The following is a 17,652-nucleotide window of genomic DNA, read 5'->3' on the forward strand; positions in this document are numbered from 1 at the left end:
ATACAAACACATGGATTATCCTCAAAAACAACATAGTGAAAGAAGAAAACATGGACACAGAAAAACACACATTACATAATTTATTTATATAAAATTCTAGAACAAATGAAACCCATCTAGAGTGAGAAAAAGAGAACAAACTGTTTCCTAGAGCCGAGGGTAAAAAAGTGACTTACTGAAAAAGGGCAGAAGGGAACTTTGGGGGATGAGAGAAATATTCAGTATCTTGACTATAGTAATGAAAATATTCTACTCTTAATTGTGGCAGTGGTGACATGACTGTATACATCTGTCAAAACACACCGAGCCATACATTTTAAATCTATGTATTTTATTGTAAGTAAATTATCCTCAATAAAATTGATTCTGTAAAAAACAGCTCTTTTGGGAAAATATTAACCAGGGAATACTGGTGATGCCCCTATACAAATACTCAAAAGGTATCAAAAACATGAACAAAATTCAATACCCATTTATGATTTTTTAAAATGTCACCAGAAATTAAAAACAATAAAATCACTTGAAAAGTTAAGAATACAAGAAAATATTTTAACCTATTATACTCTCCATTTATCAGAATGCTTCAGTAAACATCATGCTGCTGCTGCTGCTAAGTCGCTTCAGTGGTGTCCGACTCTGTGCGACCCCATAGACGGCAGCCCACCAGGCTCCCTGTCCTTGGGATTCTCCAGGCAAGAACACTGGAGTGGGTTGCCATTTCCTTCTCCAATGCATGAAAGTGAAAAGTGAAAGTGAAGTCGCTCAGTCGTGTCCGACTCTTAGCGATCCCATGGACTGCAGCCTACCAGGCTCCTCCGTCCATGGGATTTTCCAGGCAAGAGGATTGGAATGGGTTGCCACTGCCTTCTAGTAAACATCATAATTGATGCTAAAACATCAGAAACAATCCCCTTAAGGTCTAAAACACCACCAAGTTGTGAACTATCACTGCTATTATTTAACATTATGTAAAAATATATACTAGCCAAAGTAATGATTAAAAAAAGTGAAAGTGTTAGTTGTTCAGTCCAGTCACTCTCTGTGACCCCAAGGACTGCAGCCCATGAGGTTCCCCTGTCCTTGGGGATTCTCCAGGCAAGGATACTGGAGTGGGTTGCCAGTCCCTTCTCCAGGATATTGTCCGAACCCTTGGAATGAACCCAGTTCTCCTGCATTGCAGGCAGATTCTTTACCAGCTGAGCCACCAGGTAAGTCCTAATGTAATGAGGAAAACACAAATTATAAAATTTAAAAGCCACAAAACTGTGAATATGTTCAGATAATCAACTCAGTAAAGTGGTTAGATACATGATAACCAGAAAAAAATTCAAAAGATTTGGTATAACTTGGGGGGGGGGGGGGGGAGACAAATGTTACTGAAAGTTTCTATCCACGAGAGCTACCAAGACGGAATACCATACATAGAGTTTTAAGGAATAAAACTATAAAACTTTCCTTAAGCAAAATGTGAATTAAGAGGCATGCTATACATACATATCTATCAGAGGGGAAAGATTCAGTACCACAAAGGTCAATTTGCTCCATATTAATCTAAAATTTCTGTATGATCTCACTCAAAACACCTAAAGGATCTTTTATCTAACTTGCAAGTTGAGTCTAAAGTTCATTTGTAGAATGCATAAGATTAACTTCGAAAAGAGTAATAAGTAGGGAGAAACTGTTATCAAAATTTTAATGCATACTGTTTTTAACCTAGCAATTCAATTTCTAGGAATCCATGCTCCAGAAATAATCACATAAACAGGAAGTTCACTGAACAGCTGACTCTTATCATGAACGTAGAACTAGAAGGGGAACTGGGAGGTGCACTTTTTACCTTACAGCCTTTCCATGCTGTTTGAAATTTTAAAATTAAAAAAAATTTAAAGGATATTATTAAAAAACAAGTAACTGTAAAACTTGGCTTCAAATAAAGCATTTGTGGTAAGAAAAAGAAACTAACTTAAATGTCTTTCAGTAAGGAAACGAACGGTTAAGTAAATTACAGCCTATTGAAATTATTTAAGTATCATTTAGCTTTTAAAAAGTACCAAGGGGACTTATAATTTACAAGGGAAGATGGCCAAGATACATAACTTGGCAAAAAAACCAAGTGATATATCAACGTATTTAGTATATTACCACCAAACTCTCCCAACTTTACATGTATGCATATCTGTTTAAAAGTGTACATTAGGAAGACGTACAGTACTGTTAACGCTAGGCACTGGAACGAGACCGGGGGATAAAAAGGAATGTTCACATTGTAGTTAATGGTTCATTTTCTGTATTGCTGAAATTTTACATCTAGTTTGCATGTTTGTAACTGAATTTTAAAAATCAAAATTATTTCATATAAAAATAATAAATTCCAGAAGACATGGGGGGAAAAAAGTCCAAATGTTCGTTAAAAATCTCTTAAATGTTTATCTTCGTGTTTATTTACATACTCGGCAAATGATCTATAGTCTTCACCAAAAGGGGCTGCCAATGTAAAGACATTTAACTTACCAAACAGGTCATGATAAAAAATAAGAATATATTAGGTCTTTAAAAAAAACAACTTTCCCGGAAGCAGCCGACTCAACGCAGTGCCTATGCGTCTGTCAAAAAAAAAAAAAAAAAGAGAGAGGGGGAAAAAAAGCCTGGAGAGAGAAGTCTTCTCAACAGCTCTTCCTCTCAGTGAGGAAGGCTGCCCCTCTCCTGTTCGGCTCGGTCCGAGCGGCGCTCAGCGCCTGGTCGCACGCAGAGCCACTGACGAGCCGTCACCGCCGAGCCGGGCCGGGGTCGGGGTCTGCCCTGACCCGCCGCGCAGACGGGGGCGCCGGGGGGCGCGGGGCTGCTATTCGGGCGCGTGATGGCCGCGGCCTTGGCGGGGATCTGCGCGCCCAAGTCTCGGGAACGGCTGCGGGGCAGGGGGGCGACAGCCACGGGCGGCTTTCGGGGGCGCGGAGCTGCCGCAGGCTCGCGGCGTCCGACGGATCGGCTCTAACCGGGTGCCTGACCGGGGTGCGCGGGGTCTCCACACGGGGTGACTGACCGGGGGTGCGCGGGGTCTCCACACAGGGTGACCGGGGGAGGGTATTCACAAGCGGTGTGAGCGGGGGTCTCCACACGGGATGACTGAGTGGGGTGAGCGGGGGTGACAGGGGTCTCCACACGGGGTGGGTGAGCGGGGGAGCTCCACACCCGGTGACTGAATGGGGGTGAGCGGGGGTCTCCACACGGGGTGACCGAGTGGGGTGCGCGGGGGTCTCCACACAGGGTGACTGAGCCGGGTGCGCGGGGGGTCTCCACACGGGGTGACTGAGCGGGGTGCGCGGGGGTCTCCACACGGGGTGACGGGGCGCGGTGAGCGCGCCGGGGGAGACGGTCTCCTCACACAGCCGCGCTGACGGAGAAAGGCAGCGCTCGCGGGCCCAGCCGCCAAGGGCGGCGAGGAGGAGCGGCCTGCGGAGGCCCCGCGGCCGGCGCTGGAGGAGCGGGCCCAGGCGGCGAAGACTGCCTCTCCCAGTCAGCGACCCCACCCACCATGGCCGGCGCGGCGGGCCGCGGACGGGCCCCGCTCGAAGGCCGGGACGGAGAGACGCCAGCGGCGGAGGCGGCAGCTTCCCCGCCGTCACCCTCGCCGACACCGTGACCCGACACCGGGACCAGCCTCATTTAAAGAAAAGGAAAGCAATCCCCTCACCGAGCTGAGAAGCGGCTCCGGAGCGAGGACGGCACCCGGTCCTCCACCCGCCGCCACCGCCTTCTTCTCCGCCTCCGACTCCTCCCCCGCCCAACGCGCAGCAGGCGGCGGCGGCGGAAACACGGGCGGCGGCGGCGCGCCCCGCCCCTTGCGCCGCGGCGCGGGCGAGGGCGGGGGGCGAGCAAGCCCCGCCCCCAAAGCGGACTCCACCAACAGGCTTAAGAGGCCGCTGCGGGGGGTGAGCCGCATGCCCAATCGGAACCTGAGGAGTGGGCGCGCGTCAGTCGTTGGGACGTGGCGGAGAAGGGGAAAACACTCGTCCTGTCTGTGCGCCCCGCTCCCCTGTCTCGGCAAGGGGGAGCCTCGCCGATTGGCCCTAGAGCGGAAGGACAAACCCCACCCCCGCCCGGCCCCGCCCCCTTTCCCTGCAGCACTGCGACGTCTGAGGGGGCGGGGCGCCGTGCGGGGCCGGGACCGCAAGGCCTTCAAGGGGTTGAGCTGGGAGGCGAGGGCGGGGTCTCAGGGGAAGGGAGGCCGTGCGGAGAACTGGAGAAGGACTGGCGCAGTTAGGCTTTCAGAAATGAAGGCGCAGCACGCGAGACGGAGGTGTCAAAATCAGTCCTCAGTCAGTCCAGTCGCTCAGTCGTGTCCGACTCTTTGCGACCCCATGAACTGCAGCACGCCAGGCCTCCCTGTCCATCACCAACCCCCTGAGCTTGCTACTCGGTGATGCCATCCAACCATCTCATCCTCTCTCGTCCCCTTCGCCTCCCGCCTTCAATCTGTCCCAGCATCAGGGTCTTTTCCAATGAGTCGGTTGTTCGCATCAGGTGGCCAAAGTACTGGAGTTTCAGCTTCAGCATCAGTCCTTCCAATGAATATTCAGGACTAATGTCCTTTAAGATGGACTGGTTGGATCTCCTTGCCGTCCAAGGGACTCTCAAGAGTCTTCTCCAACACCACAGTTTCCAAAATCAATCCTAATTTGAGTGTAGACCTAACAAGATTAAGGTCTCCCGGGGTCATGGGTAGACCGAGAGAAGACAGCAGGAGGAGGAAGGGCAGCCCTCCCTCCCTGCCCACCTTCTCCCCTCCCACCCCGCAGGCAGTCCTCTGTCCCCTCATTTCTGATTCTCTTGGGGTAGGGGCGGGTCATATGGAGGTGCTTGTGTTTCCTCTGTATAGCCACGGCCTGACCAGAGGCTTCCAGTTTGCACCTTGGGGCTGATGGGTTGTCAAGCTGGTATCAGCTCCCATCACTTGCAACCAAAATATATACAACAGCTGTAGTCCTTGGACACCTTAATTAATTCAAACATGGGTAACAGTTTAGTCAGTCGTGTCCGTGATGCTGAATTGTTTCTTCATCCTGCACGTGTCCTCTTTTCATGCCGAACCTGTCTGCTTCTGTGATTACAGTCCAGCTCTCCTCCCATCTTACTGCAAGCCTCTTCACCCCCACCACACACATGCCCAGTGCCAAGGATACTTTTATCTTATCACCTGCGCCAAGAGTTAAGAGTCACACTTTTTGTTCTGTCCCTGGCAACTGCAAAATCTCCTGCCAGTGAACCCAGACTAGTTTTTTTGCTGTTGATGAAAACAAAATTATCCCAACTGTAGTATAAAAGTTGGACTATGAGAATTGGCTTGGCAGTTTGTGGAACAAAACTCTCAGCCCACTGATGTAGTACATTTCTTACCAAGAAACCATTTCCTGCTTGATATTTCTCTGCTTCACACGTGTTGCTCTTTCTCCGTCCAAGTCTCTTCCTCTTTGAAGGAGAACTGATACTTTAGTCACATTTCCCTTGTCTCCTTTTAGGATGTTGTATACTGATTCAATTGGATACACTAACCTGTTTGTTGGTGCAGGGTTTTCCGAATTTTAATCTTTCATATAGTATCTGTGTATACATTCACAGTAGTATTTATTTTCTTTAAATGTGTTTTTCCTTCAGTTTCTTTAAGAGGAAGACTTCATAAATTAAATTGAAAGCCTGTATCACCTCTCCCAAGTTGAAAGCGGCTGAAGGAGAAGTGAACATAAAGCAAAGTTTTTAAATTCTGGGAAATAAAGAGCATTTTTTTCTACTAACGTCTCTAAGCCTAAAGCCTATTGCCTGTAAAAAATGGAAGGTTACCAAGCACTAGAGACATATTTTAAAAGCAAGCAGGGAAATGGCAATTTTTATCATGATATAATCAAAGGAGAGAAAAATAGAACCAAAATAGGAATCACACTCTCACTATGTGAGTCTTTTTTTTTAATCCTGCATGCATGTCCCAAGGCATCAGAATTGATCTCTGTTACTCTTTGAGAAACACTCCACGTATTCTAGAATCAAAAGGCTACACTCTCACTATATGCTAGCTCCTGTGGAGCTGTCATGCTGCCTCTGGCTTTGTCATTTAGCTTGTTGATGTGTTACAATGAGCATACATTGAGGATTAAGGTCTGGGCAAAATTGACTTATCTGACATCTTGGACCCATTTGATTATAATCTGTTAATGTTGTGTCCTTGGGCTACGTTATTCTTTTTCTCTTTTTCCCCTGGGGGGAAAGTTCCCCACTACCACAAATTATGCAGTCGAGTTTCCCACGTTTAGGGAAATTGCAGGGGCCAGCACATCTGGAGTGCAATGGATGAGCCTCACTTTGGAAAAACTACCTTCGTGATCATTGTATCTCCCCTGTCAGGTAAATATGGGCTATGTCACTTTTTCAAAGGTTGTGCCATGTCCCCTTCCCCATTTCAATACCTAGCATGTAGTAAGTACTAAACACTTAGGTAGTGTATTTTATATATATATATATATATAGATAGATAGATAGATAGATAAATATAGGTATATCAGTTCAGTTCAGTCGCCTAGTTGTGTGTGACTCTTCGTGACCCCATGGACTGCAGCATGCCAGGCCTCCCTGTCCATCACCAACTCCCGGAGTTTACTCAAATTCATGTCCATCCAGTCAGGGATGCCATCAAACCATCTCATTCCCTGTCATCCCCTTCTCCTCCTGCCTTCAATCTTTCCCAGCATCAGGGTCTTTTCCAATGAGTCAGTTCTTTGCATCAGGTGACCAAAGTATTGGAGTTTCAGCTTCAGCATCAGTCCTTCCAGTGAATATTCGGGACTGATTTCCTTTAGGATGGATGGTTGGATCTCCTTGCCGTCCAAGGAACTCTCAAGAGTCTTCTCGAACACCACAGTTCAGATATGTAGAAATCATATACATATGATTTTTATGTATTCTTGTTGATTGCAGAGGGGGGAAGCACTCCCTATGGCAATGAAATGAAGGCACCACTTTTCATTTCTACAGGATGTAATGCAGTAGTTATTGAGGTATGATCCCCATACCAACAGAATCAGCATTGGTGTCTCTAATAAGCAAATTCTCAGGTAGGTCCAACTTCAGACCTGAATTGGAAACTCTAGGTGTGAAGTCCAGCAATCTGTATTTTAGCAAGCCTTTGCAGTGATTCTGATGCATGTAAAGTTTGAGAACCACAGATGTAATAGGTAGAGGATTGGTCAACGAGGGAGAGAGCCTGAGTTCGAATTATATCCTTAGAGTGACATCACAAAAATGGAGATGCAAGCACCTCTGAAAATTATTTTCTCCATAAAAGCGATGAGAAAGCTGGCAACATTGTCAGAGTCAGCTTTTTCAGAACTCTGGAAATCAACCAAGGGCTTGCAGCAACCCAGGAAGCATTTCTTCAAGAAAACAGCTTACTCTAATCCAATCTCAACTCCAGTTCCACTATCACGCTGAAAAATAATAGCTGACAACCATGGTGAAAAGAAGAATCGTGGCAAATGCCAGACAAGGCAGAATGAGGCTGGGATGCCTTCAGAGCCTATTTCCAAGGGAAGAGTCATCATTTGAACTATCTGCTGGTTCCCCAGAAAATCTCCCTTGCAAGCCTGGGAAAACTTTTTCCCCAGAAGCGTTTGTCAAAAAACAAGCAAGCAAACACTGAGAGGCGATTGATTAACTCTGCACACCTTAGGCAGAGGCAGCAGTTTGGAGCAGCAAAATTGGTTAAACAGAAAGCTTCAAAGGAAACGCTAGAGAATGTCTGTAGGAGCTTCGTAAGCTCCAACACATTAATAAGAATCCAGAAACCAACACACATGCTGAGGATTGTGCTAAACAGTGCATAAACTTGGCAGAGACTTCACAAGGCCCTAAACATTCACTCTTGAGAGTCCTTGGAACTGCAGGGAGATCAAACCAGTCAATCCTAAAGGAAATCAACCCTGAATACTCATTGGAAGGACTGATGCTGAAGCCGAAGTTCCAATGCTTTGGTCACCTGAGGTGAGGAGCTGACTCCTTGGAAAAGACCCTGATGCTGGGAAAGGCTGAAGACAGGAGGAGAAGGGGACGACAGAGAATGAGATGGTCGGATGGCATCACCGACCCAATGAACATGAGTTTGTGCAAGCTCCAGGAGATGGTGAAGGACAGGGAAGCATGCTATGCTGCAGTCCACGGGGTCGCAAGGAGTCGGACATGACTGAGCGACTGAACAACAACAAAGGCTGATCTTGAGGCTTTGCATAAGTAAGAAATGCAGACTAAGGGGAAACTGTCAACTCCCTGACCTGGTGTTGAACCGTGACCCAAACACATACACCAGATACTCAACAAACTCTGGGAGACGTACTATTGACAGTTTACTTAATCCAATTATCTAAGCATCATCATGGTCCCTTACAAGTCTAGAAGCAATGTTATCTTTCAAGGAGCTGTCTTACCGATGCCAGAAAAATGTTGCTGTTTATGGTTGAGCAGGTATTTCTGCTGATGGGGGAGGTTTGGTCAATGTGTAATGTGCTGTAGAGGGGAGAGAGGAAACCGAACGGTAAAGAAAAAATTTTTTATATTTAAATCTTTCTTGTCTTGTCATAAAATATGAATTTTATTTCACAATTTCCCCCTTTTGATCATTAATCATTTGGTAGAAAGCAGTAAGTGAGCAAATATTTTCTAGGGTAGTTGCTTTCCTGCCCTGGGTCTGTCATATCCCTTGATACCAAGTCCTAATAGGTTAGTTCGCTGTTTATGTTGGGTAATACTAGCAGAATGTTTGGCAAGGACTGACAGTCAATTCTAGGTTGTCAAATAAGACTTAAACCAATTTTTCTCACATGTGCATTGTGTATGCCTATTATTTTATAGAGAACTATTGGCATAATCTATATTTTCATTTGATTGAAAATATAAATATAAATATACTATCTTAGTATAAGCAAGTGACACATAGAATAAAAGAAGCTATTACCTTATAAGTTCCACAAAGTGTAACTAAAATTGCCTGTAGGATCAACAACATCATTAGCAAAAACTTAAGCCAAGAGCCTCCTAGACCAAAGCATTTTCCTAGTGCTTCCTCTAAACTGGGAAGAGAATTGTTCAGAGCAGAAATGTGACACTTCACTTGGGTTATAAGATCAGTTACATTTGAAGACTCACTAGGTGTAAAGATATAGCATTCAGTATATGCTACAGCACAAATTCCCCACTCAGTTCACTTCAGTCACTCAGTTATGTCTGACTGTTTGCGACCCCGTGGACAGCAGCATGCCAAATTCCCCCTTGGGAAACAGCTAAAATATTGAGGGCCATGAAATTCTGTGAGACTGCTTTTCTCATCATGGAAATTTCCAAACTGAGAGCCTAATGGGTTGATTACTATCATTCAAAGCTTGCTGAGTGAATTTTGTTAAAGCCTCTACATGAATAATATCTTCTGTTCCAAGTGAAGGAACAAATACTGCGATCAAATGATCATACTTTTGGAAAACAGATTGAGCCCAGTGTGCCTGTATTAAACGCAGATTGACAGATTGGCTGGGGCTGTTTCCAAGATTACCTGTAGGTGACCTTGAGCCCAAGGGAAGCCAATTATATATCTCCCTAAACAACCTGGGGAGACTCGATGTCATAAACTTGTTGCAAAAATCCACTGGGGCCTGTTAGGAGCTACCCAAAATATAACACCTAATGAAATGGAGTTATTTATGGCCAGGTTGAAAATAGGCATTATTAATTGGCCGGATCAGAAAGTCTCAGTTATGCTGGTGATAACATTAGCTTGTGTGGTGCTGGAGTTTCTTTTCTTTAAAATAAAAATTTCCAAGAGCCATCCAGTTAGGGCCCTGGAGAGGAAAAATCCACCAAGGCAATTGAGGAGTAATGAACATAGGTATTTGGCCATAAACAGCAATTTGATTTATTTTTGAAGCTTGCCTAAGACTGAGCACAAAGACAAAATACATTTGGTTCATAAGCTCAAGTGTGAGCAACTGTCAAAGGTGTCAGCACACAGGCCTAGTCCCGCATCTTGAGTTATCTGTCTGTCTCAGATGTCACCATCAGCTCATCGTGGCGTGGGTGCGCCTGTCTGAGTTGTAATTAGGTGTCAGAAACAGGAGTTGCAGTTCATCCAGGAAAGGCTTGGCCTGGTCTCCAAGGAGGTTACAAAGAGTCTTTTACCTGATTTCCTTTCCAGGATGCATTATCTCCCAGTTGCAGGTCATGGTGAATCAGATCTTCATCCAAAGTTAGACTACTTTGATAAACTTCAGAAACAAACAGAGTGTCCGTTTAAAAACTAAACTTCACAAGCAGCTGTCTAGAAAGTGAGTCTTAGCCAGTAAATACAAACCTCCATGAATAAAACTAGAATTTAATATTCACTAAAACATCTTTTTTCTCTTTAAAATTACCCTTACTTCTACCAAATATGGCCAAATTAAGACTAATCTGTTTGTGAAGTAAGTCTGTGGTTAATTGATCACATAGGCTTTTTAATTGGTTGTGTTGAAACTTTTCAGAAGCGATCAGATTGAACTTTAAAAAAAAAAAAAAACTTTCAGGGCCAGGAAAGTGACAACAGGGATGTGTTACAGGTTCCACCTGTGATATCTATAAATTTGAATGATAGCTTCAAGTGAATTCTTCTCATCTGGAGGTCCTCAAATACCTTGAGATTCTGGCACCTGTTAGAAGTTGACCTTCCTTATACCAGAGAAGGGGCTTCCCAGGTGGCGCTACTGGTAAGGAACCTGCCTGCCAATGCCCGGGATGTAAGAGATACGGGTTTGATCCCTGGGTCGGGAAGATCCCCTGGAGGAGGGCATGGCAACCCTCTCCTGTATTCTTGCCTGGAGAGTCCTATGGACAGAGGAGGCTGCTGGGCTACAGTCCATAGGGTCCCAAAGAGCTGGACATGGCTAAAGACACTTAGCACACACTTGCATATCTGAGAAAGCTTCTGGAAGCCTGAGAGTTTCCAATTCTGGAGAGTTCAGGTAGAGAGAAAAATAATTTCATTTCTACTTGTAGAGGTGTAATTTAAAACCGTCCTTATATCTGGAAAACACAGGTTAAAAAACAGTACTATTTCAGACAAAACCAAAAAATTATAGCCATACTTATAGGTTCACTCAATCCTATTTAACTAATCCCTGATCTTAATTTTCTGTTAATAGTTTAATGAAGTCATCAGATTTTCTATTAGAATTCTTTAATTTCTTACCCAATTCAGTGGTATGATCTGAGAGTTATCAGAAACCTGCACTTGTCACAAAGTCCTTTCCATGAATCTTCTTGAAGATAAAAAAATTTTGCAAAAGCATCAGAGTACAACAGTAAATGGCAAAAGACTTTTAAAAAATCAAGCTTAAGGATCTAATTACAGTGCAATTGAAATTTGGTTACTGCTATGACATATGGCGTGTGTGCATGCTCAGTCACTTGTGTCCAACTCTCTGCGACCCTGTGGACTGTAGTTCGCCAAGCTCCTCTGTCCGTGGGGATTCTCCGTGCAAGAATACTGGAGTGGGTTGCCATGGGCTCCTTCAGTAGATCTTCTGGATGGAACCTGTATCTCTTATGTCTCCTGCATTGGCAGGTGGGTTACAATTTAAGATAATTACTAGAAATATGACTAACAACATTCTACCAGCATAATGGAATTTTAGGAGCTCTTATAATTTCTATATTAACAATATTTTTATTTAAAGGATTATACTTTCTACAAATAGGAAGGCTAAAAAGTTTGAAATTTTTACCTAAATTTAATACAATACTTGGTTCTTTACAGCAGTCACAAGGTTTTTAGCTCTGGACACTCAGGTTATACAACAAACTTGTTGCATTGATTCAACCAGAACCTTCACACTTTCTCAGTAAAGAACAGGTCAATTTTTTTCAAGAGGCCTTGCCTTCCAACTCCACAGTTGAGAAACTCCTGTAACAGGACAGAATGAACCAAACTGAGATCAGGCTGCAATCAACCTGCTTTCCGCCCTGATGCTCACAGGGCTCTGGGCCAACTCTCTCCCAATCCTGGGTCTATCATGGTCCGCTCAGTCTGCTTCTGCCAACAGTGAACTCCAGGATATTCTACTCAACAAGATTATGATTTAGAATTGAAGAAGTGACAATGAATTTCTCAGAATAAAAGGAGTTCATCAATACTAAACCTACCCTAAAAGATATAGAAAGTCTTCTCTAAGTGGAAAAAAAAATGACTACTAGAAGAAGTAAGAATCTACAGGAATGAAAAATCCCGCTAGTAAAGTAAATGTATGCTGAAGGCTACGAATCAACCACTTAAATAAATTAATACAAAGATTAAAAGACAAACAAGTAAGATCAACAATAACTACAACAAACAGAGAAGGGATAAACATGAAGATGCAAGGTATGACATCAAAAAACACACAATTTAGGGGAGAGGAGTAAAAAATATAGATATAATAGATGTTTTCAATTCTTTTTGACACTAAATGACCACCAGTTTAAAACAAGCAGATATTGTTGTAGGTCAGCATATTTGAATCCTTTGGTAACCACAGATAAAAAACTTACAATAGATACACAAAAACCATAGAAAAAGGACCAAGCATACCACTAAAGAGAAAGCTCAAACCACAAGGAAAGAAGCTAAAAGCGATGAACAGGGGACTGTAAACATAAGCAGAAAACAAGTGAAGATGGCATGTTTGCCTTTCAGTAACCACGTGGTTTTCTGGCACTTGTCTGGCTGTGCCAAGCCTTCTGGTCTGTGGGCCGTCCTTCTCTGGGGTGGCGTGGTCTAGGTTCGCTCGTGGCAGGGGGGATCTTAGTTCCCCAGCCAGCCAGCAAACCTGTGTCCCCTGCATTGGACGGTGGATTCTTTTTTGTTTTTCAATTCAAATTTTATTTTATTTATTTATTTAAAAAGTGAAACAAAGATGAATATTTTTAATAAAGGCTACAATTCACAAAGAAGACAGCATGAACCATTAGACACCTTAAAAAAAAGCAAAGATGCATAAAGCAAAAATCAGAAGACATGTAAGGGAGAAGTAAAAATATATTATGATAGTGAGACATAGTAACATTTCTCTGAGAATACTTTATCAAGTGCAGAAAAAATAAGAATAGGAGCATCTTGGATGATGTCATTAACAATTTAAATATGATAGATTTATATTTAATTAATTTATATAATCATATCCTGTACAAATATATTTAAAATTTTGTATATGTTATTATCCATAGGATATTTAGAAAAACTGGCAAAAGGATAAACATTACTAAATTTCAAAAGTTATTTATTTTGTGTGTGATTCAGTCATGCATAAACATATGTAATATTTTCAAAATTATTTTTCATTATGTTATTACAACATATTGACTACAGTTCCCTGTGCTACATAGTAAACCATTGTTCCTTGTTACATTTCTATTCTTTATAATTAAAAATCTAGCATTCTATTCATACTGAGTTAAGTGGAATCAAAATGTCATAACTTTTTTTGGTTAGGTAAAAATTCATAAGTTTTCTAAAATATATATATTATACATATTATTTATATATATGTATACAAAAGTTTTTCTACTATGCTTGATAAAGGTTTGAGAAAAAATTTTTTTTAAAAAGAAGAGATAGAGAAATTGGAAAACAAATGAAACGGGAGCACTGAAGATGAAATAGAAAAAGTGAAACAAACCAGAAAAAATTAAAAGATCCTCACATAGCCCAGCTGTTTCTAAACATGGCTGCTCATTAGAAACATATCTGGAGCTCTAGCAAGAAAAAAAAAAAGTACTGGGCATTTGTATTTTTCAAAAAATTCCAAAATAATTCTGATATGCATATGGATTTTAAAAACTGATTACAGGTTTTTCTATTAAATGGTAGTTTTGGTGATAAAGAGTTCTATAATTTTTCTGTTGACCAAAAAATGATACAATGGTACTAACTAATAGTTACATTATCACAATAGTAAAAGATGTTTAACAGTTTTCACAAGCAACAGCCAGACAAAAAATAAAAGATAATTACAACAATCATGGGAACATGATTAACTTAGCAATATAAAATAGTTATATACAATATGGGGGTCAAGTAGAATCTGTGCTAAGTGGAAGTGCCTACATGCATATGTTTTCTGCTCAGTCTATGTCTTTTGGTGGTGTATTTAATACATTTACATTTAAGGTAATTATCGATACATATGATTCTCTTACTGTTTTCTTAATTGTTTGGGTTTATTTTCTGTAGGTCTTTTCCTTCTCTTGTGTTTCCTGCCTAGAGAAGTTTCTTTAGCATTTGTTGTAGGGCTGGTTTGGTGGTGCTGAATTCTCTTAACATTTGCTTTTCTGGAAAGCTTTTGATTTCTCCAATAAATCTGAAGGAGAGTCTTGCTGGGTAGAGTATTCCTGGTTGTAGGTTCTTCCCTTCAGTCAGTTCAGTTCACTCAGTCGTGTTCCACTCTTTGTGACCCCATGGACTGCAGCACTCCAGGCCTCCCTGTCTATCACCAATTCCCGGAATTTACTCAAACTCATGTCCATTGATTCGGTGATGCCATCCAGCCATCTTATCCTCTGTCATCTCCTTCTCCTCCTGCCCCCAATCCTTTCCAGCATCAGGGTCCTTTCAAAGGAGTCAATTCTTCACATCAGGTGGTCAAAGTATTAGAGTTTCAGCTTCAACAGCAGTCCTTCCAATGAACATTCAGGGATGATTTCCTTTAGGATGGACTGGTTGGATCTCCTTGCAGTCCAAGGGACTCTCAAGAGTCTTCTCCAACAACTCAAAGGCATCAATTCTTCAGTGCTCAGCTTTCTTTATAGTCCAACTCTCACATCCATACATGACGACTGAAAAAACCATAGCCTTGACTAGACGGACTTTTGTTGGCAAAGTAATATCTCTGCTTTTTAATATGCTGTCCAGGTTGGTCATAACTTTTCTTCTAAGGAGCAAATGTCTTTTAATTTCAAGGCTGCAGTCACCATCTGCAGTGATTTTGGAGCCCAAGAAAATAAAGTTTGTCACTGTTTCCACTGTTTCCCCATCTATTTGCCATGAAGTGATGGGACCAGATGCCATGATCTTTGTTTTCTGAATGCTGAGCTTTAAGCCAATTTTTTCACTCTCCTCTTTCACTTTCATCAAGAAGCTCTTTAGTTTCTCTTCACTTTCTGTCATATGAGTGGTGTCATCTGCATATCTGAGGTTATTGATATTTCTCCCAACAATCTTGATTCCAGCTTGTGCTTCATCCAGCCCAGTGTTTCTCATGATGTACTCTGCATATAAGTTAAATAAGCAGGGTGACAATATACAGCCTTTACGTACTCCTTCTCCTATTTGGAGACAGTCTGTTTTTCCATGTCCAATTCTAACTGTTGCTTTCTGACCTGCATAAAGATTTCTTGGGAGGCAGGTCTGGTGATCTGGTATTCCCATCTCTTTCAGAATTTCCCACAGTTTGTGGTGATCCACACAGTCAAAGGCTTTGGCATAGTCAATAAAGCAGAAATAGATGTTTTTCTGGAACTCTCTTGCTTTTTCAATGATCCAACGGCTATTGGCAATTTGATCTCTGGTTTCTCTGCCTTATCTAAATCCAGCTTGAACATCTGGAAGTTCACAGTTCACGTATTGTTGAAGCCTGGCTTGGAGAATTTTGAGCATTGCTTCACTAGCATGTGAGATGAGTGCAATTGTGCAGTAGTTAGAGCATTCTTTGGCATTGCCTTTTCTGAGACTGGAATGAAAACAGACATGTTCCAGTCCTGTGGCCACTGCTGAGTTTTCCAAATTTGCTGGCATATTGAGTGCAGCACTTTCACAGTGTCATCTTTCAGGATTTGAAATAGCTCAACTGGAATTTCATCACCTCCACTACCTTTGTTCGTAGTGATGCTTCCTGAGGCCCACTTGAGTTCTCATTCCAAGATGTCTAGCTCTAGGTGAGTGATCATATCATCGTGATTATCTGGGTCATGAAGATCTTTTTTATATAGTTCTTCTGTGTATTCTTGCCACCTCTTCTTAATATCTTCTGCTTCTGTTAGGTCCGTTCCATTTCTGTCCTTTATTCAGCCCATTTTTGCATGAAATATTCCCTTGGTATCTCTAATTTTCTTGAAGAGATCTCTTGTCTTTCCCATTTATTGTTTTCCTCTATTTCTTTGCACTGATCACCGAGGAAGGCTTTCTTATCTCTCCTTGCTATTCTTTGGAACTCTGCATTCAAATGGGTATATCTTCCTTACATCAGTATATCGTGCCATTCCCTTCTGGCTTGTAGAGTTTCTGTTGAGAAATCAGCTGGGATCCTGATGGGAGTTCCCTTGTAAGTTATTTGTCCTTTTCCCCTTGTTACTTTTAATAGTTTATCTCTGTCTTTAATTGTTGTCAGTTTCATCACTCTGCTTTTGATGTCTTCCTCCTTGAGTTTATCCTGCATGGGACTCTCTGTGCTTCTTGGATTTGTTTGATTATTTCCTTTCCCATGTTAGGGAATTTTTCAGCTATTATCTCTTCAAATATTTTCTCAGGTCCTTCCTCTCTCTCTTCTCCTTCTGCTACCACTATAATGAGAATGCTGGTGTGTTTAATGCTGTCCCAGAGGTCTCTTAGGCTGTCTTCATTTCTTTTCATTCTTTTTTTCTCATTTTGTTTTGTGGCATTGATTTCCACCATTCTGTCCAGCAGGTCATTTTTCCGTGCTTCTGCCTCAGTTGTTCTGCTCTGGCTTCCTTATAGTGTATTATCCATCTCTGTTTATTTGTTCTTTAGTCTCATAGGTCTTTGGTAAATATTTCTTGTATCTTCTCAATCCATGCCTCCATTCTTTTCCCAAGATCCTGAATCACATTCTCTATCATTATTTTGAATTCTTTTTCTGGACAGTTGCCTAAGTTCACTTCATTTAGTTGTTTTTCTGGGGTTTTATCTTGTTCCTTCATCTGGGATGTATCTGGTTTTTCATGGTGATGAAATGTAATGTGGTTTTGTTTCAGTCACTGTGGGATTGTGGTTCTTCTTGCTTCTTCTGTCTGCCGTCTGATGGAGGAGGCTAAGTGGCTTGTGTGAGCTTCCTGATAGGAGGGACTGATGGTGGTGTGAAAAATTGGTTCTTACTCTGGTGGGCAGGTCTTTGCTCAGAAATCCAGATAGGAAAAGAAGAAGTGAAACTCTCGCTGTTTGCAGATGACATGATCCTCTACATAGAAAACCCTAAAGACTCTTCCAGAAAATTACTAGAGCTAATCAATGAATATAGTAAAGTTGCAGGATATAAAATTAACACACAGAAATCCCTTGCATTCCTATATACTAACAATGAAAAAACAGAAAGAGAAATTAAGGAAACAATACCATTCACCATTGCAACAAAAAGAATAAAATACTTAGGAGTATATCTACCTAAAGAAACAAAAGACCTATACACAGAAAACTATAAAACATTGATGAAAGAAATCAAAGAGGACACAAACAGATGGAGAAACATACCGTGTTCATGGATTGGAAGAATCAATATTGTCAAAATGGCTATTCTACCCAAAGCAATCTATAGATTCAATGCAATCCCTATCAAGCTACCAACGGTATTTTTCACAGAACTAGAACAAATAATTTCACAATTT

At 42.1% G+C, this 17,652-nt stretch overlaps 2 protein-coding genes and 1 pseudogene across 2 annotated transcripts in view; all 3 read right to left on the bottom strand.

The window, feature by feature from the left end:
* The window catches only part of PJA2 (praja ring finger ubiquitin ligase 2), a 70,052-nt gene extending 66,217 nt beyond the window's left edge, over positions 1–3,835 (bottom strand). Inside the window, exon 1 of the mRNA XM_065923560.1 lies at positions 3,692–3,835. The gene's annotated coding sequence lies outside the window, so the exon portion shown is untranslated. The remainder of the gene's footprint in view (positions 1–3,691) is intronic.
* On the bottom strand, positions 2,680–3,940 carry LOC136158706 (WAS/WASL-interacting protein family member 3-like). The gene is made up of 3 exons (XM_065920524.1): positions 3,692–3,940; positions 3,001–3,473; positions 2,680–2,905 (listed from the first exon to the last, which is right to left on the bottom strand). The coding sequence occupies exons 1-3, from the start codon at positions 3,938–3,940 to the stop codon at positions 2,680–2,682; spliced, it is 948 nt and encodes a 315-aa protein (XP_065776596.1).
* Positions 3,941–6,249: 2,309 nt separating this feature from the next.
* LOC136156524 (U1 spliceosomal RNA) lies at positions 6,250–6,401 on the bottom strand (annotated as a pseudogene).
* Positions 6,402–17,652: the final 11,251 nt, after the last annotated feature.

This window comes from Muntiacus reevesi, chromosome 1, assembly GCF_963930625.1.
Source record: "Muntiacus reevesi chromosome 1, mMunRee1.1, whole genome shotgun sequence".
Lineage (NCBI taxonomy): Eukaryota > Metazoa > Chordata > Mammalia > Artiodactyla > Cervidae > Muntiacus > Muntiacus reevesi.

Excerpts from the sequence above, each read along its gene's own strand:
- LOC136158706 (XM_065920524.1), bottom strand. The coding sequence starts at position 3,940 with ATGCGGCTCACCCCCCGCAGCGGCCTCTTAAGCCTGTTGGTGGAGTCC. Across the intron at positions 3,474-3,691 it reads CGGAGCCGCTTCTCAGCTCG|CGCCGGCCGCGGGGCCTCCG; the intron begins GTGAGGGGATTG and ends CCGCTCCTCCAG. Across the intron at positions 2,906-3,000 it reads ACCCCGCGCACCCCGGTCAG|CCGTTCCCGAGACTTGGGCG; the intron begins GCACCCGGTTAG and ends CCTGCCCCGCAG.